This window comes from Globicephala melas, chromosome 5 (assembly GCF_963455315.2).
Source record: "Globicephala melas chromosome 5, mGloMel1.2, whole genome shotgun sequence".
Taxonomy (NCBI): Eukaryota; Metazoa; Chordata; class Mammalia; order Artiodactyla; family Delphinidae; genus Globicephala; species Globicephala melas.
In genome coordinates, this window is record NC_083318.1 from 135,289,643 (window position 1) to 135,316,918 (window position 27,276).

General features: G+C 36.9%; 1 protein-coding gene across 4 annotated transcripts in view; it reads left to right on the forward strand.

Moving 5' to 3' along the window:
• FSTL5 (follistatin like 5) overlaps positions 1-27,276 on the forward strand; it is a 670,505-nt gene that overhangs the window by 493,698 nt on the left and 149,531 nt on the right. For all 4 annotated transcript variants that reach the window (XM_030865721.3, XM_060299861.2, XM_030865720.3 and 1 more), the window contains exon 8: positions 7,840-7,960. In XM_030865721.3, coding sequence (XP_030721581.1) covers positions 7,840-7,960 — 121 coding nt within the window. The remainder of the gene's footprint in view (positions 1-7,839; positions 7,961-27,276) is intronic.

A 27,276-nucleotide genomic window follows, 5' to 3' on the forward strand; every position in this document is an offset into this window, starting at 1 on the left:
CCCTGATATTTAAAATATCTATCAATGAATATTAAACTCAACTTAATGGAATAGTAAAATCTACCTAAGAAGATATTGGAAAGATAATGATCGAAATTATGTTGAAAGTAAGAAGCAAATGCTATTGAAAAGAAAATCATCAGAAATGAATATTATTTGAGTACAAATATCAAGAAATGGTTAGTTTTATCACTGATAAAATGGTAGTAGCATCAAAATCTGTTTTTGTAAAATAATTGTATTTGTTATTTATATATGCTCATACAATTAATTGATTTATTAATTTTTACAATAAAACTATAGAAAACTGTGTGATCCAACTTCTCCTAGCCAGGAAAAGCTGGAGATTTGACATTGTTACCTCCCTTCTCTGAGTTTTCTTAACCTCTTTGGTAGACATTCACTCCTCTAAATGATAAATAATTTTTTTCAGGCATGGTGATACCTTTACTCTGGTTATACCTGGTCTCAAAAACCTGGGAGACTTTCCATTTCCTGAAGATGATTATGTACTTTTCTCTGACAGACTTTAATACTTCTCTTTACCTTTGGTCTTCAGCAGTATGAATATATTTCTAGATTGTTTTACAATTCTTATTTGTGGAAAATTCTAGACCATTCATTTTCAAATGTTTTCTCCCCATTCTCTCCCTTTTCCTTCCATTATTTCAATTAAATATATTTTAGACTAATATCGGCCTACATGCCTTGGATACTCTGTTCTTTAAAAATTGTTTTCAATAATTTCCTCTTTTGTTTCTATCCGAGTACTGTCTATTGACCTATGTTCAAGTTCACCGAGGCCTTCCTTGGATGTGTCAGGTCTACTGATGAGCCTGTCAGAGTCATGCTTCATCTCTATTACTGTGGGGAGGGTACATTTATTTCCAGCATGCCCTTTGCCATTTGCTTATTGTTTCCATTTCTCTGCTGAAATGACCCATCTATTCATGAATGTCTTCAAGTCTTTCCACTGGAGCTTGTAACATATTAATCATAGTTATTCTAAATCCTCTGTCTGTTTGTTTTGTCTCTCAACAGCGGATTATTTTTCCTTTCCATTTTATATGTCTCATCACTTTTCATTGAAATGTACATGCTCTGTGTAGGGTAGCAGAGACCAAGGTAGATAGTATTTATGTCTGGAAATAAGCATGCCTCTTTCTCTGCTTGGCCTTTAATGAGGAGCTGTGCTGTGCTTTAGTTTTATTGGTTGCTGTGATTACCTTCAATGCATCGCCAGCCTCGGTTTCTTCAGTGTCACCTTGTGGTTAGGGTAAGAACCAGACTGATGGGGTAGCTGAGCATCTGCCAGGTGGTGCTTCGTCCACCCTCAGTTTTAGGTGTTCCCTGTGAGCCTGCACCTTTGTCTCTCCATTCTCTTGTCCCTCTGTTAGTCTGCTGTTGCTGGTTCCTTGATCCTTGCTAGCCTGGGTGGTGAGGAACAAAGCTTTCTACATTTTCCTCATTCAGCATTAGCCTTAGGCAGCTCATGTGTCTCTTGAGCCAGGTTTTCTGAGTTGAGTCTTTTGAGCCAGGTTTTCTCCATGATGCTGCCCTGCCTCCAGTGGTAAAGGATCTTTAATTTTCTGAAACTAGGAGGATTTCTTGCTTCTCTCCTTTTCCCAAGCTCTGTCAGTTTTCACTCACTGAAACTGACAGGATTTGCTGCCTTTTTTTTTCAGCAGCTTAAGACTTTGCTCCACTGGGGAGAAGGATCCAGGTAAGAATTGTTTTCTCCCTCAGCAGCGCCATTACCTGAGGGATGCTTTCTCAGCTCTCTCCTGCCCCCAGACTTTTCAGAAGCAAACAGTGGGGTCCATGGAGAAGGGGCTGCCGGTGTCTGTGCTCTCAGGGCTCTGTACTCTCACAACTGTGGCTGCTCAACTTTTAGCAGTTCCTTAAGAAGTTAGTTGATATCTTTTGTACCTGTTTGAACGGCCTCCTTGTTTCCTTCCAGTGCTGTGTTAGACGTGAGTGATTGCCTGTGTCTTGTCTGTCTGGAGGCTCACTCCAGCTTTCCTTAGATTTTACTTTCATTATTGCCTTTCAAAGTCAGCACACTAACAGGTTCAAGAACAGGGTGATTTTTCAGATTGCCCAGCTTCTTCTTGTTTGGATAACACTCTTTCCATCTATCTATCCTAAAATGGAGCCAGAACTCTGTAATACATGTCATTAATTAACCAATTCCATAAAAGTTACCAGGATTCTGGGTACCTTTGGTTACTATGTTATAAATATTTTTAAGAAAACCAAAATAAGGATTTATTCTCTTTTGAAATACACAAAAATATAGTTTAAAATCTAAATGTTTTATTTTTATCCATTAAATTAAGACGTGCAATTCCAGTCTATTTAAAGTAGTGAGAAAGAGACTTTGAGATTTCTATTGATTTATATACTTAGGGGAAGCTATGTACTTCGAGATACACAATTTAATGTCTAGCAGATTTTTTATTGAATTTCGTTTTATATTTCAATATTACCCATGCCTGAGGGTATCTATAAGATACATACAATTTAAAGTAAAATAATATGTGGATAATTATAGACTCAATACTCATTTAAGACTGTAACATGACAAACACTTGAAGCCCTTGTAGGCTCTTCCCCACTATATTTTCCTTCTACTCTAGATATAACTCCTACCATGAGTCATATGTTAACCAGTTCTTTTTATTCTTACCATAAATGTATTTGTCTCTAAAACATGCAGTTTATTTTTGCCTGTTTTGAACTTTATGTAAATTGAGCCATACTGCATTCTATATATATGTGACATTGAGCTTGGAGATCCATCCATGTAAACACCTCGGTCTGTAAATGTGGACCTTCAGAAGCAGAGCCAGACAGCCTAGTTCTGAATATTGTATCATTAACTTATTAACCTCCACAGAAAAGTTAACTCTTCTGACTTCTGTTTCTTTGTGTGTAAAACATATTGTCAAAATATAAATAATATGGTTAATTAATATATTTCAAAATTATATAGATCTTGATGTTTTAAAGTACCTACATTTTGAAGGTATTCTATTTAAGAAATAGGATACAAATTATAAATAACAATTAGCTATAAAATAGGATATTACTTAAAATAAGAAAAGAAGTCACGGAAAATTATAAATATATTTTTAAATTTTACAGAAATATATGACCATATAAACACATGCCAGGCCCTTGGAAAGGGCTTGTGCAGATGAGGGGCTCTGAAACTTAAACTCTATCAGCTTCCGGGCAAATCTGACTCTGCATATATGTAAAACATTTTGAAGAGTTGTTCCATAAAAGTGTTGATATTTTTACTTATTTTTATTACTATTATATTAATGGAAACTTTTGCCAGGGTCATTTTCTCAAGTGAAATAAAATATAACTAGTCTAACTATTTACATATACCATCAAATAATATTGTTGCACTTAGTTTTCATAATTTTGGTTTTCTACCAAAGAATGCAGTTGCTTGACTTTTTGTTTGCTTATCAATTTGGAAAAAAAATTTCAATTCATATTAGTTTACTTTTCTATTGTATTTCTTTAAATTGATACATGAAATTCTTTACTTTAGGAAAAAAAGGTATTAAAAGTAATGACTATACCAAATCGGATTTAGATTATTTAATTTTATACTTCACTGTGTTTTTTATTGATGATAGATTAAATATCTAAGAAAATAGACTAGTGAGAATCTTCCATAATTTTTAGAAAATCACATAAATTATGAGATAATCATATTTTTGTGAATTTCAATATGTAGATGCTTGCTAAAATTACTTTTATTGCTATTTTATGAAAATATATTTTGTACACATATAAAGCTAGGAAAATAGCTTTCACAATATTACAAAGTAAAAGCATACTAGCATAATCAGAATTAGAAAGGAAATTAATGTCAATGTATATGAAAGCAATGTGTATTACATAGAAAACCTCATTTAAAGTATAGTAATACTGGGACCATGTAATTTAAAACTATGAATAAGAACATAATATGAAATAGGAAAATAAACTTGAATTTGAAATTTACCATTTTCTAATGGATGGGATTTATCTTTTGGATCATAACAAATGCCTATGGGTAAATACAGGCCTAAAATTCAGCTGTTTTATTCTGGTGTAGTCATACCTGATGTTTACTGCCTTATACATTCTGACTGATCAGTGCCTGTCCTCTATAGGTTGTTAAACATTGTGATTATTACTCTTACACCACTGATTATAGTCAATTAGTAGTAGCCATACAATTTTCAAAATTTTAGAAGTGTGCTATAGATTTTCCTTTTTTCCACAGTTCTCTTTTGTACTGCTTTGAAAATAATATAGGTAGTTAACTCAACAAAATAAATGGTTTTAGGTTTTTTCTATTGAATTTCCAGACATTAGTGCCCTGAGGCAACTTTTTAATGGTGTAGAGATTCATAAAGATTTAATCACTGAAGAAATATTTGTGGAGAATCTATTGGCAGCAAGATTATAAAGGTGTAATGGGGGTTCCAAATAAGTGCAAGATTTTGTCCCCAAATTCAGGGAGCATCTGTTACATAAGGGCATAACTCTCAACCATGGCTGAGCATCAAAATCACACAGTTTAATCTACTTAAGATTGGGAAAATGCTGAGAAAATGAAAGATTAAAAGATTAGAAATGCTGAATCAGGATGGAGGTAAGGCATAGGATTGATATATCCATATTAAAAAAAAACTCAAAAGGTAAGTTTTATGTTTAGCTAAAATAATGGAGAATCAGGAAAGATGAAGATGGGTTAAGAATTGCATAATAACAAGGGTTCAGTTCTGGAGTCTGACCATTTGTTTGGATGCCAATCTCCGATCCCTTACTTTGGTTGGTGTCTTACTCTGTTGGACTGCTATAACAAAAGACTAAGTCTTGGTGGTATAAACAACAAAAATGTATTTCTCACAGTTCTAGGGCTAAGTCCAAGATCAAGGTGCCAGCACATTAATATTCTGGGTGATGGCCACCCTCTCGATTAATAGCCAGAATCTTCTCCCATGTCCTCAGATCTCTGTAGGATAAGGGCACTAATCCTGTTCTTAAGGGCCCCACCCTCACAACCTAATCACCCCCCCAAAGGCCCGCTATCACATTAGGCTTTAGTATTTCAGCAGATGAACTTTGGGTGGGGCACACAAACATCCAGACCATAGCAGTCGGTGACCTCACATGAGCCCAGGCTTAACATCAGCATGTTCCAGTTTTCATATATATAAAATGGGACTAATAGTAGTGCATTTTAAAAAGGTTGCTTAAAGGATAAAATCTGATAATTTATTTAAATTATTTATCACAGTGCCTGACATATTTAAGTGCTCAATAAATATTTATTGAGTTTTATAATAAGTATAGTGATACAATCCATGCTTCATGCAAAGTGGTGAGACAATCTTGCTTATTCAGAAATGCTGTTTGAAAAGGTGATTATAAAGTTGTGTATTGAAAGATATTGAGGCTGGAAGATTTTGCTTCTACTTGGAAGAAAGAGGAAAAAATAAGAAATGATATGTAGATTAGAAGGGATCACACAATATGTTAATTTAGAGCATATCTACATTAAAAGGATTTCATATTACAGAATAACACAGATAGCAAAATAAGATACTTTAATAAACGTTCTCAAGATTATATTCTTGGAAAATTTTCACATCATTCGGTGAAGGAATCTGGATTATAGTAGATTGGGAAGGGCCAAGCTTTCTAGGTAGCTATACAGGAAAACACGTGGAAAAGTTTATTTCAAGTTTTATGAATAATTTAAAAAGTATTATTTGAAAATAGACTTTAAAAGACCTATGTGCAGCTTGACATAAATGAATTTAAACATAATTACAAATATGAGATAATACTTTGGGTTTTTATGATTATTTCCAGTTATTCTTGTCCCATGAGGGGATTCATCTCTGTTCTGATTTGGTCTCCCTGGTCTGTTCTGCTTGTGAGGAGTCTTTCTAGTACATGCACGTCCTGTGTGATTGTCTGCCTTGTGCTCATTAGGTATCTTACTGTTACATTTCAGGTTGTCAAGAATTATTTTTGGCTCATAGTTTTTCTCAAAATTTCTTTAACTCTAATCATCCTGAACTGATTTCTGCAGAGGTTTGGCTTTTTCTCATATTATACCCAGCTGTGTGTCAACTCCCTGCCTTAATGTTAACCTGAGGGACAGCGTGGCCTTGCTGTTCTCTAGCCTAAGTGCTCACCCAGGAGCCCTGTTTCTAATGGTAGCCCGTGGTGATGCGAGGGATGCTATCACAAGTTGGTGTCACTCAGTGACGTCCTTGTTAGGGTTTAATCTCCAAATTCTCCCCTATCGTGCAGGGCATGAGGCTTTTCCTGTAAGTCCATGAGATGCCCCTGGGAGCTGCAGAAATGTGGTATGATCAGTCTCATATAATATGATATGGAGGAATTTTATTTCATTTGATAATCATTAAGACAATATTATTCATCAGCTAAATAATCTGATGGCCAGAACATACAGTATGTTTCTCCTCATCTGACCCACCTCCTCTTCCCCCTCTCCCCCGAAGCTCCCTCCCCTTTCCTCCCCAGCCTCCTTCTGCTTCTCCTCCTCCTTATTCTCATTCTTCTTCTTCTCCCCCGTTTCTTTTTCTCTCTCTTCTTCTCTCTGTCTCTCTCTTTCTTGACTGGGAGAACATTTTCATTATTTTGAGGTCCATATTCAATAGCTCCAGTCATTTTTTTGATTGTAATTAATCTGTAGTGAGTATCAGTTAGAGGGAAGCTATTTTTAACAGAAATGCACATGGTGTGAATATAGGTAAAGTCAGAAACATATGGAGTCAGAAACGTATGGAGTCAGAAACGTATGGACTCAACTCTAAGTCTTGCTCAAATAAAAAGAATTCATGAAAATGGAAATTTTCAGGGAGCTGCCATGTAGGTCAGATTGTGATGATTCTCTGAGGATGGGGTCTTGGAGGAGCTTCAAACCCGTTCTTCTGCTAGCAGAGTTACGAAGCTGGTGGTCCAAGGCTTCCATGCAGCTCTGAAGAGAGGGAAGCCACCAGCCTCGCTGTCCTTGCTGAAATTCAGCCAGTTTTTCCAGTAATGCTGTGTGCGCTGGTGCGAGCCTTTGTCTATTTCCAGAGTTCTGAATAAGTTGATTATGACAGTTTTTGCCAGTGTATTCATTCCCTTTATGAAAGAGAAGATTTTCTGGTCTTTACTTTTCCAGAGGTGCTTCTTGGATTTGATTTTGATAAACAGCACAAGATTTTTTAATCTTTTTTCTAAAATGGTTATGCATATTTTCCCCCATAAATTTGAAATGCCGTGGTTATTTTAGCTAATGTACTGATTATTTCTGGGAGGCTTAAAAAAATCCTGTTCTACTGATATCACTATACATTTTATGTCTGAAACCACACTGTTTTAATATTTTTTTCCTAGGTAAAGATATAATTAAAGGATGTAAAACTTAATAGACAAAAATGTGAAGAATGTAGTTAAGAGCTATTTGTTTTAGCTATAAATAAGAAAAATATTTTATACCTTTATTCATTAAAATGTAAACTGAATTAGAATAAATATGTGAAAATTCTGTTATTTTATATAAGCTCAGATATTTCAAATAAATACTGAGATTATACTTTTTAAACAAAACTTGTCTTGAGAAGATAGTAATTACAGCCTATAAAATCTTGCAACTTTATAGAACTAACAGTGATCATTTTGATAATTTAAAGATAATATTTTAATTTACTTTGCTCCTGAGTACATTTTTTTAAAAAGTGAATTGTTGAAATACATTTTAAGTAAAAACAGCTAATTTTATTTAATTTTACTTCTTTTCTATAGGACTTTGGAGATGATGGATCCTTATATATTACCAAGGTCACCACAACTCACATGGGCAATTACACCTGCTATGCAGAGGGCTATGAACACATCTATCAGACTCACATCTTTCAAGTGAATGGTAAGAAATGTGGGGGTGTTTTAATTGCTTTTTGCTTCAGTAGGTATTCAAAGACTGTCACAGTTGACTAGGAAGGCTTCATTTTGAGTTTCAGGACTTACTGTTAATGTAAAACCCTTCCAATTAAAAAAAAGTGAGTAAGTAAATATAATAAATTTGTACCACTTTTCTCATCATGAAACATTACAGAGTAACTCATTCTGACTGGAAAATTAAAGCATAGGAAATTTAAACTATTTTTTCAACTTTAGAATATCAACAATTAGGCAACTGTATAAATTTTAGAAACTGAAAAAATTAAGCATTTAAAAATTTTAGTTAGATCAGATGTTTAGTTGATCTTATTAGTGATATAGAAAACTTATTATGTACAAAGTTTTATAATCTCAATAATTAATTTAATGGCTTTAAATTAATTTAAAGCCTTGGCCAAGTAGACTGATATCAATCTTACAATCAGTGCTTTGTTTTATTTCTGACTTAATTCACATTTAGTTGAATTGATAATAGGATTGTATGTATGATTCATTAATACACACTAATTAATTTCCATACACATATATACATTAATTTACTCTATGGTTTACAAAAAGGAGGCAGAAACTTTCTTGGCTTTCTGTAGGAACAGCAAGGTGGCTAGTGTGACTGGAATGAATTAAGAGGAGAGTGGAAAAAAAGTTTGAAAAGTTTGGGGAGCTATGGTTTTGTTACTGAATTAAGTCATATAGACTCTGCTACCCCTACCCGGCAGGGCAGGGTTCTTTTTTTTTTTTAATTTTTATTGGAGTATAGTTGATTTACAATGTTGTTAGTTTCAGGTGTACAGCAAAGTGAATCAGTTACACATATACATATATCCACTCTTTTTTTTGGATTCTTTAGGGGAAGGTTCTTTTTCTGTTTTGTTCAAGCAGCCAATGATGAAGCTGCAGCTGAAATTGACAAAGCACAAGCTTTATTCAGTGACCAAAGAATGGAGAAGCAGGAACTAAGTTCCCAGATCAACTTCTTGCCTACCTGGCAAAAGGAATTTAATTTTAAAGAGTGAAGGCAAACGGAGGAGGAATGAGACTAATCATGGGGAGTTACGTGCATTAGTTTACTGGGGAAGGGGCAGTGCTTTTTCGAGGGAGAGGGGTGCCACCCCCTTTTTATCTTCTTTTGGTCCTTAGTGTCCAGTCATGGCCACCAGGTAGGCGTGTCACTGAATATGCTAATGTAGGAAAATCAGCATACAATGGGATTGAGGGTCTGTTGGAGGTCAGATTTATTCCCATCTTGGTCCCAGCTAGTTCCATTTGTTTTTTTGTTGCCAACTTCCTTTCTTATCTCTGGACCCTTTAACTTAAAGATTTATGTTAACTTCTGCTAAAAGTGGGGTTGGAGGGTTTTGAGCAAAGACTTAGAGCAGCTCTGGCAAAGTTTGAGTATAGTTGACACTCTACAGAAGCAGATTTAGGTTTTGGTTTCTGGTGCAAATCCATTTGTCAGCTAGACATGGGTCAAGGCTTGGAAATGGGCTTTCACAGAAACCAGTGAATATAACAGACAAAGTGTGAAGGAGGTGAGGCTTGTTCCCAGTGGTCTCAGATGTTTGGAGTTGGATGTTCAGAGATAGCAACTGTCCCAGAGGACTCAGTCTTGGGAGGACAGGACAGGAGTGTGTGTGGGATGTTCCCTATCTGGGTGCTGCATCCATGGCGAACTGGTGGTTGTAGGCATCCTGGCCCTTCTCTCCCTCTTTGCGGTGATTTTTACTGGCTAATGGCCTAATTGACAAAACTGATGCTTTGAGGTGGTGTTTTTGCCAGGGATCCTGGTCGCTCTCCGTTCCCTTTTCTCGCAATGGCATGTGGCTAACCAAAAGTTCTGTCTTTTACCTCTCATCCTCACTTCTAGCCCTAGTTTGTCCAGTCTAAGTACCTAGCACACTGGAGTTCTAGCTAGTTTGTAGAGCAGTGCAGGGTCCATGTTCTACCTGCATCAGAACCACAGGAAAAAATATCAAAGATTTAGGACCTGAGCTTCAACAGCACTCTCTGGAAATTTGATTTGAAATCTGCATTTTGATAAGCTTCTCAGGGAATTGTGATGCATGGTAGAGCATGGGAACCATTCTAAATTGATGCTCTTCTGAGGGTCTGCTCCGCAGTCACGTCCGATGTAGGTTTCTTACACAACTCACTCATTTGCCATGATCCAGCTGGAAAGCCCAGGAAGAAGGCTTTGAGCCAAACTGCAGGCATTTATGTTGTAAGATGTGCCTTGAGTGGTGCTGGGGAAATGCGGTGTCCCTATTTCATCCTTCCTGTGCATTAACTATTTACTCTGATATCAGGTTTTTCTGAAGATGGAATATGAGAATAAAGGAATAATGAGGTCTCAGAAACAGTGCCGCCTCTCCTCCACCTTCAGGCTTAGCATTATGAATTAATTAAGAGGAATTCAATATTAACAGTGATTGCCTAGACTAAGCACTGGTGCTTTCCTTTTCCCAGGAACAAAGATCCCTAAACCTGGGAGTAAAACCAATCTCTTCCTTTTACCTCCTACTACATTTAATCTGCTTTGAAATCCTTGGTATAAATGTTTCTGTGAAGGGATGGGGTTTGGAAAGAGAAGCAAGGATATTATGTTCGTTGAAAGTGAACAGAGAGAGAACTGTGCAGTAAGTGGAGAGTCACTTGGGGTCAAGAGAGGGAATTTCATTCTGCAGATGTGATTATCTTTTATGTTGATGTGAATAGTCCAGTAAAAATGAAAAGCAGCTCATATAAGAGAAAAAGGGGAAAATTGCAGTCATCAAGTCTTTAAAAAGTTGATATAATCTAGTACACAGATGGAAGGGCTGTTCTTTGGAAGACTGATAGTTAATCTGTTGAAACAGGGAGGAGGACAGACAGTTTGGGAGCAGATGCTCAGGGTGGGAGCATGAGGAAGTCCTCTTTGCATTGCTTGGATTATTTCAGTGTCATGAGGAATAGTCCCCTACATACAAACGAGTTCCATTCCAAGAGCACATTTGTAAGTCCAGTTTGTTTGTAAGTCCAATAAAGTTAGCCTGAGTACCCAACGAACACAATTGGCTATATAGTACCGTACTGTAATAGGTTTATAGGTTTATAATACTTTTCACACAAATAATACATAAAAAACAACACAAAAAATAGAAAATATGTTTTAATCTTACAGTACAGCACCTTGAAAAGTACAGTAGTGCAGTACAACAGCTGGCATCCAGGGGCTGGCATCGAGTGAACAGGCGAGAAGAGTTACTGACTGGAGGAGGGAGAGGAGGTGGGAGGTGGTAGAGCTGAAGGATTGGCAGCAATAGGAGACGGAGGGCCAGCTGCCATTTCACTCACACCTGACGCTGACGGCACAGGTTCTGGTTCCTTGCTGGATTCAGTTCTATCTACCCTCTTGAAAAAACGATCCAGTGATGTCTGGGTAGTAGCTTTTTTTTCTCGTCATAGATGACACGGTGGCACTGGGTTGCATTCTGAATGGCTGCTGCGACCTTCATGTACCGTTCTACGTTCAGGTCCTGTGCCTCAGAAACTAACAGTGCCTCCTCAGATAGAGAAAATCCCCTGCCATTTTCTGCGTCGTGAATCTCTTCAGTTCTTCGGTTGCTTCTCTTCCTCTTGTCTCTCTTCATCCTTTCCCTGGGCCTCCTATCCCCGGTGCTTCTTAGCAGTACCAGCTACATCACCGCTGCTTTTACACTTGCTTCCAGACATCCTGATCTTGAAATAAAGATACTGTGCTACTGTACTGTATACAGTCCTGTACAGTAAAGTACACAACAGCACAACTACTTGTAGAGGATGCCCTTATGTGACAGTGTACGCCAGACACCTGAACTAACTTATGTGATTGGACATGTGAACGCACATTCATATCTTTGAAAGTTCGTAACTTGAAGGTTCGTATGTAGGGGACTTACTGTACCAACTATTGAAAGTGGGCAGTTTGTGAGAGCTTTAGTGATCTGAGGAGAAAAGTTGTAGGGAGGTAGGGTTATAAAAATAGCAGTATGTAGTTGGAATGTTGGGCACATCTTTGGGTGTTCTTGAGATGATATATATTAGTATGTTTTCTTTCTGTTGTGGTTGGCTGCGAATTTGTAATCATAGAAAGAGGAGATTTGGGTTTACCAACATCTTGTTTTGTCACATGAGTACGTAGGAGAGAGACATTATAAATTTAAGTACATTTACAAGAGAATGATTATAATGATGGAACACAGAATAAATGGTAAGGTAAGGAAAGTTGTAGGTAAGGAAAGATGTGAGACCATGAGAAATGAGGAACAAAGTGAAAAACTGACTGGGGTATCCAAGTTGGTCAAATACTACTAGAATGAGGTACTAGAGAGAAAGAAATAAATGCAAAACCTTCCCTCAAAACATTTTCTGAAGGCATCTGGCAATATCTGTTTATAAGAAACACTTTTATTTAGGTCAAGCATATATAAAGGAGTATATGGACCATATAAGATCTGACAGATGTTTAGACAGCCCAGCTGTTCTTCTAAATCTGACTTGCCAGTGTGCTTGCCTTAGCTGAGAGGGAGAAATGAAGTATAGACTAACACTAATTCATCAAATTCAACCACAACCGATAAAAAGCAACCAGCCTTGTTCTACTGCATTTTTATCAACTAGGGAAGACAATAAGTATATTTCAAGGATCGTTTTTAATATTTAAACCTATTTGAGGAGGCCAAAAACCTGGGTAGAAAATGTATTATGCATGGATCGGTAAGAGATTATCTTCAGCTGCTGTAACAGACACCCCAAATAACGGGGGCATAAAGAAGATACCGGTGTGGTGTTCTTACGTGTAAAAGAAGCCCAGATGGTGTGGCTCAGGATGGCAGCCCCGCAATGTCGTCACTATCCTATGCTCCACTATTTGTGGTTAGAACATTGTCTCCTTTCTCAATGTTTTCCAAATGGAGGTGAAAATTCCAGCCGGCATTTTCACATTTCAGCAGGGAAAAAGTAATCAAGAGGGAGGAAAAATACTTCCTGACACCTGAGAGCCCACTTTTAAAAGAACTTTAATGGAAGTGCCGACAGTAACTGCCATTGACCCCCTAAATGCAGAGACTGCTAAAGATGCTTCTTTGACCTTGGGGTTTGCCGTTCACAAGGATGAAACGCTCAGCTATGTAGGAGGAAGGGAGGAAGGTGAGAATAAATACTGGGTAGGTAACTAGTTGTGTTTATCACTTCATAGTAAAATGTTTAGAAAGGGTAGAATTAGCTATAAAACAGCAGCCCTACAAGTCATTTGCTAAATAAGTGATTTGTCGCTTTTCTTGGTGTTTCCCTTTCCTTTGGTTTTATATTGTTTATATTTGGCATAATAACTTTAAATGTATGGTTTGTGTATAAATAAGTCTAGTAAACTTGAGGTCACTCAGAACAGTTATAGGCCAATAACAAAAGAATAGTTGAGAAGGAGCTGTGACCCTGAAAAATACAATGAACGTGCGAGAAAATGCAAATTAGGTAGACAAATAGCACATTTATGGACCCAATAAATCTCTAAAACTAGTTTAACTCATTTTTCAATCTCTATCCACTCCTCAGAAAAAGGTTAAAAAGACCTTTAAAAAATCAGGTTTCCATAGGGAATTTAACATATTTATCTTAACAATTTGTCAATTAGCTATAAAAATAAAATATATTATTGATTACCATAAAAAGCTCTGCAAATACCACAAGTCATTGGAATTTGTTAAAGAGTATTTTTGAAGTGCAAAGTCTATTTAAATATCCCTGGGTGCGAGCCAAATAAAAGTCTATCAATAGCCCTTTTTCTTTTCAAACAATGCAAAATTAGGTTATTGAAATATGAGAGTGCTTCTGTGTCCTTGTCAGAAGAAACATTATGTATAAATCAAAGGAGCTTGACTCTACCAGTGGAATTCATTTCATGCTTTTCTTTTTACATAAAGCAAATCGGCTTTAGATCTTCAGCTTAGGATACAGAATGTATGAAATTTTAAAAGTCATTCAGTGTTTACCCTCTGGGCAGAAAGCTTGTCCATATTAAAAAAAAAAAAACCCATATGCATGCTGTTATTTCTCCCTCCTTTATTGTTTAAGACCTCACACGTACTGTCAAGTGGATTTGTTTTTCTACTCATGTCAGAAACTTCTGCACAAAATTTCTGGTTCTATAGGATGTCTATGTAGAACACCTCTATTTTTCTCCTTCAGAATTTGGAAACATCATTTGGAGCTAGCCATATAGACATCAAAGCAGCATCTTCTTACGGATAAAGCTTTTTAGAAAAAGTGGCTTAAGTCTGGAGCAACAGTGGTCTGCTTCTTCATGCATCATAGAATTGAACTTCCAGTTTCAGGCAGCCTTCCCCGCTAAGCTTTCAGCAAGGACAAAGCGCAACTGGGAGTATAACCTTCCTGCAGGCAGTAAGGTCCGGAAAGCAGGAAGCAAAAGGCCGAGTGCCTTCTCTCTCTTCTTCCCACTGTGAGTTACTAAAGGATGAGAGAGAGAGAAGTTTTGAGGGTCACTCTGGCTCAGTGATTCTCTAACTGTGGATTTTGAGCAAGTAGCATGAGCAACTTATTTTATTTTTAATTTTTATTTTATTTTTTTAAAACATTGTATTGAAATATAGTTGATTTACAATGTTGTGTTAGTTTCAGGTGTACAGCAAAGTGATTTAGTTATACATATATACATATATATATTCTTTTTTGATTCTTTTCCCATTATAGTTTATTATAAGGTATCGAGTATAGTTCCCTGTGCTCTACAGTAGGTGCTTGTTGTTTATCTGTTTTATATACAGTAGTGTGTATCTGTTAATCCTAAACTCCTAATATATCCCTCCCATCCCCTTTCCCCTTTGGCAACCATAAGTTTGTTTTCTATGTCTGTAGGTCTATTTCTGTTTTATAAATAAGTTCACTTGTCTCTTTTTTTAAACTGCAAATTCTCAGGGTTCACCCATACCTACTGAATCAGAGGGTCCGGTCATGAGGTAGGATGATCTGTGTTTTATAAACCCACCTGATGACTGATGATAAAGTTGGAGAACTACTGGTCCAGCAGTTGGATTCCCCAGAAACATGTGAAGCAGGAGTATATGTCCTTCCTCAGATTCTCCAGCTCTATTCTCTTAATTTTGACTTTAAAATAAGCATATCGAGATCTCAGGGCGTGGCTGTTTCTTCAGGGGTTGAGATCCGACATGTATCAAATCAGTTTTGCCCTCAGTCTCGATGATTTGCTCCAGGCCCCACTCGGGCCTCCTCAGCTGTGGTGGACATCCCCTGACGGCTGGTCATGCAGGAGTTTGTCTCTCTTCCACTCTCCTGAGGACTTTATTTGACACAGAAGCTTTATCAGCCTCACTTCAGGTAGCCCGGTTGTGCCAGGGATTGAATGCCCCCAGGGACAGTCCTTAACCAATGAGGAACACGAGTCAATGGGTAAGAAGCCCAGCACCCCGCTCCTCAGTGGGACAATTCTCAGGTGCATTGTACCTGATTCCTCAGTGTCCTCACCGGAATTAACACTTTTTTGTGCTATTTTTCTTTCCTCTGTCATACTTTTCCTACTCTTTAACTTGTGCTTCCTGGGATCATTTCCCAAATCAACCATCTGAACCTAACTTCTTTTCTCAGAGCTGAATTTGGGGACACTCATAGTTAAGGGGTGTCCTTAACTTAATGACTTGCTTCCCTTTTGTATCTCCCCCCCTGAGAGCTACTGGTGGGCACTCTGTGTTTGCTTCCAGAAGGTTTTTAAATATGATAGAACAGTACATTACCTCATTAACTCCAAGGCCTAAAGATTCTTTCTATTATTTCCCATGCTAAATTATGTGCAGTTACACTGTTTAACAGAGCTCTTCAGAGCTTCTGCAATTAGATTAAATCGTGACATCAAGATACTCCAGTTACGCAATAGTGAGAGCATAGACATGCTCACATTTTAACAGATAATCTAATTATTAAATTCCCAGAGAGGTAATACTTCAAAGATTAAAGTTACAATGAAATTAGTCCAAAGTAATTAATATCCAAAAGTAAATTCTTCTGCCCTTGTGACATAAAGTCTAAAGAAAGTCTGAAAGTTTTAAGGACAAGTAAAATCTAAACAGTCATGTCCCTCCTTAATTTCTTATTTTGCTTCCTCTCGGTGAAGCAGTTTCTTGAAGTTCATAGTTTTGGGAGAACTTCAACATCTCTCTCCTGGGCTGATTCTCACTGGATTTAAGTGTACCCTCATGCTGTGTGTTTTCAAATGGTTGCATCTGTTCTCTATTCAAGACTTTTACATTTGTCCTTTCTAATTCTCCTCATTCTTTCATGGAAATCCAAATTTCTGAATTTTCCTTTAGCCTAATAAACATTATGTAACAATGTGAAATTCAGATATGCTCCTGATACATTTTCTCAGCCCTTGTTATTTAAAGATATTTTAATTTTTTCTTCATTAAAGAATTATTTCTGCTGGATATTGAATTTGGAGCAGATAGTTTTCCTTTTTGTTTTCTTTCAACACTTTTCACATGTTATTCTATTACCTTTAGGCTTTCATGATTTCTAATGAAAACTCTCTTATTTCTAGTTTTTTTTTTCTATTTGTCTTCTGTTTTTGCAATTTTCTCCTTTTCAGTGGGTTTCAGCAATTTGATTATGATGTGCCTTGGTTTTTTTTTTTTCTCTACTTAGATTTATCCTGCAGGGATTGCTCAACTTGAATTTTTGGTTTACATTTTTCAACAAATTTGGAAAAATAAATTGTCAATTCCTTTCAAACAGCTCTCTCCCTCCATTAGGAATCCCATTACCAATATGTGTTATTGCTTACTATTTTCACATAGACCACTAAACTCTGTTCATTTTCCTCTTCAATCTTTGTTCTTACTGTACTTCAATACAGATGGTTTCTGTTGCTTTGACTTCAAGTTCACAAATCATTTTTGTACGTGTCTAGTCTGCTATTTATCCCAACCAGAGTATTTTTGAAATTTATTTCAGATACTGTATTTTCAACTCTAGGACTACCATTTATTTTTTCTGATCTGCATTTATCCCCCATTTTTTCATGTTTTCCTTTAAAACTTTCAATCTTTTCATGCCAGATATTTAAAAAAAATTTTTTTTTGCTAATTTCATCATCTCTGAAATTGTCTCTATTGACTAATTTTTATTTGCATATGAGTCTGATTTTCTCTCTTCATGTCTGTTAAAGTATTTTTAAATTGGATGGTGAAAATTGTTGAGAGAGATTTGCAGGATACTTTTGAGAAGTATTGATTTTTGTTTTGACATTAATTTACCTGTATATCAGTTTCATACTTTAGAGTTTTTTAAACTCTATTTGATTATTTCTAGAGTAACCTTTATACTAAAAGTTTTTCATTAACCTTCTAAGATTCATTATTTCTGGAGTCTCTATGAGCTCTCCAATCTGGTTTTTCAGTTAAGTCTCTCCAGTCTGAAGTCTGATTAACCCAACTCATATGTCGCCTACCACTATGTAAGCTCTTGGAACTTTTAGAATTATAGCTCCCTGCTTTTATTTCTTGCTATAGTAATTGAATTTTGCCTGACTTTGTGAAGTTTTATGCTATGCATTGAACCAAAGACCCCGAAAACCCCTATTAAGATTCCTGGAGCTCTTTCTCAACGTATTTCTCTCCCTTTTGGTACTCTGTCCTGCAAATTCCAGCTGCCAAGCTTTCCTGAATTCCAATATCTTTATCTTTAGTTCATTGAGAACTTTCGATTCCCCTTCTCTGCATCAATATCAACCAAATGCCTTTTGGCTGCTAGCTGAGGCAGTTCTACAGCTCATCCCACTTTTTTTCTTTTTGCCTTATTTCAGGAACCATAGTCCTCTGCTGCTGGTTTCCAATATTAGATAACTGTTATTTCCTGTGTATTCTATTTATCTGTGGCAGACGGTTTATCTCATTAATTTCCATCATGATCTTATACCTCATAGGAACCATTCTTAAAAACCTGATTGGTTACATTAGTTAAAGGCATGTTTTCTTATGACCCTCATTTGTAAAAGTTCTGAAAGTTAGTGGACATGGTTAATGTAGACAACATCAAGAAAATATCAAGTAAACTTAGAAATTACAAGTAATACTTCTTTGTTCTCAGAGTTCAGTACTTTAATTCTGTCCAAAACCACAGCAGTCACTCAGTAGTATATGAAGGAAGGGGAATGACAGGAAAAAAAAAAAAAAGTTGGTTTTGCTGTGGAAAGATACGACTCTTTCTGTATCAACTGTCCAAGGTTAAATAACTTATATTTAATTGATAAAACCCACACACAAATAGGTTAGTTTTGTCACTATATGTGGAGAAAACTTGATTTTTATCTTCCAAATAATTTTCTTTAGTTTTCTTTAGTAATAAAAGATCAGTTTTAGCAGGCCTAAGGCCACCCACCAAAACCTACCGTTCCCAGATCTCTTTGAAGCTAGATGTTGTCCTGTGACACATTTTGGGCAAATGGAATGTGAGGGTAACTGATGCATTTACTGTCTGAATTATGACCAAAATAGGAAAGCTATGTGCCTGCCCTTCCTCTTTTAACTGTTTCTGCTTTTTTGGAATATGGGTCTGGTGGTGGTAGCTTGGGGAGCTATTTTTAATTTGGAGAAAGTCATGCTTTGATGTTTGCAGAAGAACTAAAATAGAAGGTGCCTGGGTGTGGTAGGCTGAAAATGTCTTAACAAAAGCCATTCACATCCTAATCCTTGGAACACGTGAATGCTGCTTTAAATGGCAAAGGGGACTTGTATACGTGATTAAGTTAAGGTTCTCAAGATAAGGATATTATTCTGGTAGGCTCTAAGTATAATTATAAAGGTCCTCATACAAGAGAGGCAAGGAAGCCAAAGAAAAAATTAGGAGATGTGATGGCAGAGGCAAGAAGTTGGAGAGATCTGATGAGTGAGTAACAGACCAAGGAATGTAAGTGGCCCAAGAAACCAGAAATTGCAAGGATGTGGAGTTTCCCCTAGAGCTTCCAAAATGAACCAACCCTGCTGGCACCTTAGTAAAACTTATTTTGGTTTTCTGACATTTAAAAATGTAAGAAAACAAAGTTGTGTTGCTTAACGCCACAAAATTTATGGTAACATGTTACAGCAGCAAAAGGAAATGAATACGTCATGTATGCAATGAGAGCAAGTTACCCAACCATCATCTGGCCACCTACAAGGCCTTATGTCTTGTTTAAGCCAAAGTATTTGGTTCTGTGTTAAAACAGCTTAATCCATGTCCACACTATGAAGCCACCATACCCCTTTATGACCACATATCAGGATTTATATCTTATTTAAGCCACTGACAGTACTGTTGCTCTGTTTATTCCAGTAGTTTAACCGACATCCTACCTTCATTTATCACGTTGATTCTCATTTCTCCTGCAGTCCAGCTGTGGGTTTATGGGGGGCTCTATTTCATGCAGCCATCCAGGGATCCAGGATCAGTCTCGCTGCAGTCCATAATATCATATGAGACAGTGCTGCGGAATGGGAATGTCCTTGCTTCAGTCTGCGAACTATTTGCTACCTGGTGATGAGATAAAGTATAGAAATTATGAGTAATCTTTAAAATTTTTCCAGTAAATTCATACTGCTACATCATCTATGAAAGGGGTCTTATTTTCTGGTAACTATAGAAATGGAAGAGGGAAAATATCTTCAGCACCACAGATAGTTTTAGAATCACTTCCCCAAGGCCTTGGAGCCCTCCACTGGATCGTCTGCGTTTAACAGACAGTGAGAGAGACATGTGAAGGATCATAGGGCAGGCCTTGTGGTGGCAGACAGTGCTTTTGCTGCTTATCAGGACTCTCAATTAGTACATTCTATTGTAGAGGAGTCTGAGAGAGATAAACTGGGACTGGGCTCAGAAAGAACAGGGAGTACATTTAGTGTATATCTAGCCTGATTTTGCCACAAGAGCCCAATAGTCATAAGCTTTCTGGGAGAAAGCGCAAACCGTACAGTGTCCCCTTTCTCAGAAAAACAATGTCAAGACAATCACATAGCCCTTGGGAACAGGCGTTTTTGGACCCAGTGCCCTGATGGAATTACTTGCATTTGTGAAACCAGCATAGGGATTACACCAAAGCCCCACACTGTTTTAGCTGGCATATATCCTCTAGCTGATTCTGAAACAAAAAATGAGATGAATGTTTTTGGAGACTGTGCCTTTGGGGGCTACTGCCGACCTAAACCTCCCGTGAGCTCCACAGTGTTTCATGTCCTCAGTCTGAAAGTTTTGAGACCTTGTGCTGTATTTATTTCTGCTACGTCTCTCCCTGTTTCTCATGCTCTCTTGTTCGTAATTGTTCCATGATTTCTTTCAGGAGGGATCAGCCCCTTCTTCTGGCTCTTTGCTTTCTCCTTTGCTAGGGCCGTGTGCTAGAAACAAGGGTCTTCCTTCGTGTTTATTGCTCTCTGCTTTATGGCCCACACACTGTTGTTCTCATATATTTCTTTATATATAGTCCTGGGGGATCTGTCGCCGTGAGAGATGTGAAAATATTGCATCTGGGTCTGCCAAAAGCATTCACAGTTCAAACAAATATTTTCCACCTTCTCCTTACTGATTTGAATAATCCCACCCAGGGGCTATTCTTCTATTAGAATGGTATCTGACTTATGCCAAGACGTGATCCATCGTTATCTTCCCTAGAGTCCTTTTAGTACGTTTCATCTTGGCTGTGTTCCCTCAGAGTCCTAATTCCAAAGATTGTCTGGTCATGTGCCCTTAGGTACAGAGCACAGCTCCATGAGCACCTGCAGTAGCTGTCACTTTGAAATGCATCCGGGGGTGCCAGGAGAATTTTTTACTATTCCTCTGTCTTTCTAACATATTTTTCCACGATTTGTGTAAACACTTGATAGAGATTTATGAACTATTATTCTTATTTTTCAGTAATCCTACCTAACAGTATTATTCCTATTTTTGTGTATCCCTAACTTCACATTTACGAGTTAAGTCACATCCCGTCTCTGCTTAAAATGCTAAATTGGCTCGCAGTGTCACTTAGATTAAAAACCAGTCTCTTGAATGCACATCAAAACCGTAAGTGTTCTGACTTTGCAGTATCTTCCTATCACGTTCCTCTTCCTCTTGCAAACTCCACGCAGCCGCTCTTAATGCTCATTGCCTTTCTGTCCTGAAATAAAACTGGTTCGCAGTTGGCTACTCCCTCTGCCTGAAGATACTTTGCCAAATCCCCACGAGGCTTAGTTTCAACCACTTTCAACTCTTTGGTTAAATGTCCCTTTCTCAAGGAAGACTTATTCAAAGTACACAGTTTAAGATTATGACAAGTCCTCGCCTTCCCACACTTTTGGTCCCTCTCAATTTTATTTATTGACAGCACTATTTCTAAAAAGTTGTGTACATCCTAGCATACTATTAATACTGATTTTTTTCCTCATGTCTCAACATATTTGAAATAGGGATACATTCTACAATATATGGTTATAAAAACAATGTGCCTATTAACGGGCAACACTTTCTTCTTTGTTAATGGTATATAAATAATAGCATGTTAAATTTAAGTAAATAAGGTAAATATTTATCTAATATGTTTATAGTTCATTTTTGTTCTTCCCTCACTGGAGATTTCCTCTCTCCCTCTCTCCCCCTCTCCCCCTCTCCCCCTCTCCCCCTCTCCCCCTCTCCCCCTCTCCCCCTCTCCCCCTCTCCCCCTCTCCCCCTCTCCCCCTCTCCCTCTCCTCCCTCTCCCTCCCTCTCCCTCCCTCTCCTTCTCCCTCTCTCTCTCCCTCCCACTCCCACTCCCTCTCCCTCTCCTTTTACACACCTGACACTGGGCCTTGAACCTAGTTAGGACTCACTAAATATTTGCTGAATGAATGCACATTAATAGATGAATAACTTTCTCATTAGTTCCTGGTTCTGGATTCCTTTGAAGAGTTACTTTAGCTTTTGCTCTCTGAGATTTTTCCACTCTCCTCTTCTGACAGATTGCTGGAGACCACCAGTGGTTTTATTAAATAGACAGCTAAATCATTTCTTCATTTTCTAACGATAATTTAAGAGAAGTTAGTCCTCAGAGCTGCCTCTCCACAGTGTGTGTGTGTGTGTGTGTGTGTGTGTGTTTCTGTGTATATGTATGTATGTATGTGTGTGTGTGTATGGACTTTAAGATTTCATTTTCCTTTTCATATCTGGTGGCTTCTCTGTCCTCTAAGATGTTCTCCTAAGTAAATCTTTCTCTCCAACTTAATCACTTTCTTCCTTTATTTTGTTTTCAGTTTCTACTACTAGTGCCCTGATGAAACATTAAAGTATGTATTTTAAACCACATCAGGTCCTCCTTGACACCCTGGGCAAACCTCCTTCTTAGACACAGTGGAGATATGAAGCTTTAGCTGCTGTGTTATGCTTTAGTTTTTAATGCTTTCATTGAGTTGTTTCCCTATCCAGCCCTTGATATTTATTTTTCTAAAATAGGTACTTTTTACTTTGTATTTGTTTGTGAATATATACTTTTTCTTAGGGTGAAGACACATTGTAGACCTCTGCAATCTAAAGTCATGACCAGAGTTTATACAAATAAGGAAACCAGAGTACTTGTTACTACATAGTAGTGGGCTGGTCCTTGGGAGCCTTTGAACAAGCCCTTCCTCACAGAATTTAGCCCTACAAGAGCTCTCCTTTGTAAATAAAGGTAGTTAATGGAATTTGGGCAGTTTAGTACTGCCTACCTAGGGCTGCTACTAATAATTTAAAGCAATAACCTACACTTAATGCTTTTTAACACTAATGAAAATTAGCTGCCTATGCATTAGGAAAAAACCCACAAAAATGCTGCCTGCAGAGCTGGTTGAGAAACATAGCAAAAGTCACTTGCTGATCCCTAAAAAAGGACCTACTTCTGCTTCCACTGTGATTGAAATTTCAGGCCAAAGTGCACCTGTGCAGTTCAAAGTTGAACCATGACAGCCCATACACAGGGCAACCTGCCTCCCAATGTCTGTGTTTGTGAGACACAGCCCTCCTGCATAAACACAGCTATTCACTTATGGAAGACAGTCATCCAATGGGATCAAATCCAGCTAGCCCATATATCTAAAGCTAAGACCTAAAGCTACCCGCTGAGGCTACAGCATATAGAAACCACCTTTTTTACTAGTGTATAGTTTTTAAACAATCAGCTCCAAGGCATATACCATCAGAGCTAAGTTACACACTAGAGCCATTTCAAAAATCTGTGATCCCTTCTCATATGACTGTGTCAATCACAGGTACTCTGTGAATTTCTCAAGGTTTCCTAAAGCATCAGATGTGGAGCATTTAGGAGATCAGTAAATAACACCACTCCAGACCTCAGCACGGAAACAGGGCTGAGACCCCTGATGATCTGTTGTCAAGAGAGCAGAGCAGACCCACAATATGAAAAGGGATAGGCTGACTGTGCCCAGTCATTCTCAGAGCACACCAAGCAGATCCTTTGTCCTCCCCCCTCTTGGTGACTTAGTAAGAGCTAGAGAGAGGTGCCGCCCTTGCTGCATGAAGCAGAGATGTGTGCAGTCTTTTGCTGATCAGGGCAAATTCCTCAGGTAGATGACTCATTCTCAGATACTGTTGTTTTGTATTCACTTAGGATTGACTCAGATCTAAATTCTTTCAGCCAGAATTCTTTTATGGTGTAAGTCAACAGGCGTATGTACTTTTAGGTGTAAATGAATGTACTAAGTCTTGTTTTTGATATTGCAAAATTATTTTTCTTCATAAAATTTCAGTCTGCTTATATCTACTGGCATATTTAAATTAGTCTGACGTGGTTTACTGGACTAGTTTACATGGGTCGATAGGAGTGATATTTCTTAGACTACTTCTGTGTATACAAGGACTGGGTAATGTTACAAAACACTCATGAGGTAGCCAGCACTTAAAGAACTGTATAATGACTAATTAATGTAATGACACTTGTATAACAAGAGAGTGGAAAGAAGGTTAATGTGATAATGAGGCTTATTTGATCTTAAAGATTTAGCATGAGGGCACTCTCAAGGTAGCTTAATTAGGTTTTAAGTACCTTTTGCAATTTGCATGTGTACTTGTTAATCCATATGTTCTAAAAATACATTTTACTTTATTTAAATTAAGGAATTTAATCTCTTTCCCTGTGTTGTTTTACTCTTATTGGTGATGGTGTTTTCTTGAGTTTTGCACTTAATGTGTATTATTTATGATTGTTTTCTTCTATATTATGCTTAAGTTGTAGCTCACTTCAAAATAGTATAACATTTTAAAATTGCAGAACAACACCTTAGCATAATTCAGGCAGTTATGACAAGTCATGACGTGACTCTTTTAACTAATCTTTAAGTCATTTAGCACATTTTATTGCACTGTACAATGTATCAGTAAATTTGATTTCATTATCTGACACCTGTGTCATTTTTAAACTTGACCAAATGGAAAGAACATTTTAGAAATTAACAATGAAAGAAAATCTCATTTCATTCATTTCACTCTTTCATTCATTTGTAGCACCAATTCAGTCAACAGTATGTTGTTTCCTGGTGCTCTGGGAAATAAAGAATTATACATTCACATTCTGCATATAGGTTTTCATGAGTTCTCCAAATTAATACCTTTTTATGCTTTGTTTATACTTATAAGTGATTATTACAATTTACTTTTTCATAATTATAATTGTAAGCTTCATATAAGTGGTATATTACCCCATGCTTTTTTTTTAAGTAATGCATATTTATTTTATCATGTCAAGCAATTCAGAGGTACGTGAAGGAAACGATAATCTTCCTCTATCCTTTTTCTTAATTTTTAAAAGTATTTTATACAGTTTTTAAAGGTTACTTTCCATTTACATTTAAAATAAAATATTGGCTGTATTCCCATGTTGTACAATACATACTTGAGCCATGCTTTTATTTATTTATATGTTTTTTTAACATCTTTATTGGAGTATAATTGCTTTACAATGGTGTGTTAGTTTCTGCTGTATAACAAAGTGCATCAGCTATACGTATACATATATCTCCATATCGCCTCCCTCTTGCATCTCCCCCCACCCTCCCTATCCCACCCCTCTATGTGGTCACAAAGCACCGAGCTGATCTCCCTGTGCTATGCGGCTGCTTCCCACTAGCTATCTATTTTACGTTTGGTAGTGTATATATGTCCATGCCACTCTCTCACTTCATCCCAGCTTACTCTTCCACTTCCTCATGTCCTCAAGTCCATTCTTCTCTAGTAGATCTGTGTCTTTATTCCTGTCTGCCCCTAGATTCTTCAGAACCATTTTTCTTTTTTTTAATTCCATGCTACCGTATGTGTTAGCATATGGTATTTGTTTTTCTCTTTGTGACTTACTTCACTCTGTATGACAGTCTCTAGGTCCATCCAGCTCACTACAAATAACTCAATTTCGTTTCTTTTTATGAGCCATGTTTTAAATCAACATTTCCTTCAGAAACTTTATCCACGATGATAAATGCAGCTCTATTAAAGTCTTTTTAACAGTGGTATCCTATGACATTGTCAGAAGATGCTACAATTTATTTAATTTCCTGCAGATATACAATTTATTTACATGATTTTTACTGCTCATTCCTTATTCCTTTTTAAATGCAGTTTCCTCTGTAGCGTATTAATCTTAAAACCATCAAGACAGGAGTTACTAGCATGACAGGGGTCTCTCGTTTTCTCTGGCTGATCTAAGTCAGATCCTTTTCTAAGGCTGAAATCATGTTGCATGTTTTACATGAATGTACCAATGAACACTGAAGCTCACAGTAATCAATTCCACCTCAGGCATCCTGCATTATTAGTTATTTTTCATTAGAAGTTATTAATTTGATTCTCATACCACATTTCCTTTAGATGTTTAATGTATATGAAATATTGTAGTTAGATGTCTGAAGAACAAGAGCCATATTTCATAAATTCTTTGCTTTCTCTATAGACATAATTTTGTATTTTGCAAATAGTGAAAGTAAACACATATTTATTGATCTATTTTGTTTACTGAACTGGAAAATGTTTCAGTATACTAAATTAAATGATCAACTAAATGGTGCGTTGACTGGTAAAAGTCAGCCACTCTACATTATAACTGTGAGATTTGTTTCTCAAGATACGCCACCCTCACAATGATGAAATCAGCCATTGGACTAATCTCACAGCAGTTTAGGTCGTTAAGTAAATGTTCTGGTGGCATAAGCAAGGGCATAGCTCTTACCCATACAGCCTTTTTGAAATTTGAGGTGTCAGACAAATCCAAAAAGTTGTACACAAAAAAAAAATTGCATGCAAAGGAAGAACTGTTTCAATGCAGGCCAAAGAGACATCTGGTTTGGTTAAATTTTCTTTTAATACCAGGATTGCCACTCATGTAGATAGATAATTAATTGTAGGTGAGAGTCAGGGAGAAAGAGTGGTCCTGCAACTAGCATTTTTTCCTCAAAATACTACATACGTATTTTTAAAACGTATTTATTGACATTATATTAAGTACAAGGTAGTTTATATTTGGTGGAGATTAACAGGCAAGCATACGTCTGAAAGTTAATGCCACTGAAGACTCCATATTGATCAAGTGCTAAAAGATGTTGTCATTGGTGTTGCTAATTATGATGAATATGATAAGGAGGACAGACAAGGTATGCCAAAAGGAAATGAGAGACCAGCATGCACTGGAAGGCTCTGGTTATTTTATTGTTAATACGGCAGCCTGAGAAGCTCTTTTTGCTTCCATCTCCACATTTCCAGTTAACATAAATTCATTTAAATAAGCTTTGCCAGAAGGTAAGTAGAAAGTTTGCTATATAGTATACTGGCAACTATAATAGTGACATGGAAGTATGCTTCGTGACAAAATACAGATAATTTTGCCTGTCATATAGTTGCATGATAGATTAAAAATAGAAAATATATCATTTGTGATTATCAGTAATGCTCTATACCTATTACTAGATAATTTATGCTATTAAATTTTAAGAGTTTCCTCCAACTCACTTTTGACTTAAGACCATTGATTATTTGAAAAGAAAAACAAGTAATAAGCAAGCAAAACATCCAATGATAACCCCACTCTGACAACTACAACAGACATTTCCCCCACAAATGCCACCATAAGTCAGAATGTCTTAAAAAATTAATAATAAAAAAAATTTCTTAGAAAACATCTGGTATATTTTGTGGATGATTACAATGCATTTGACAGTAATTATCATATATTAAAATTGTAAGTATCAAGAATCTGAAAAAGAGTGGGTATGTGTA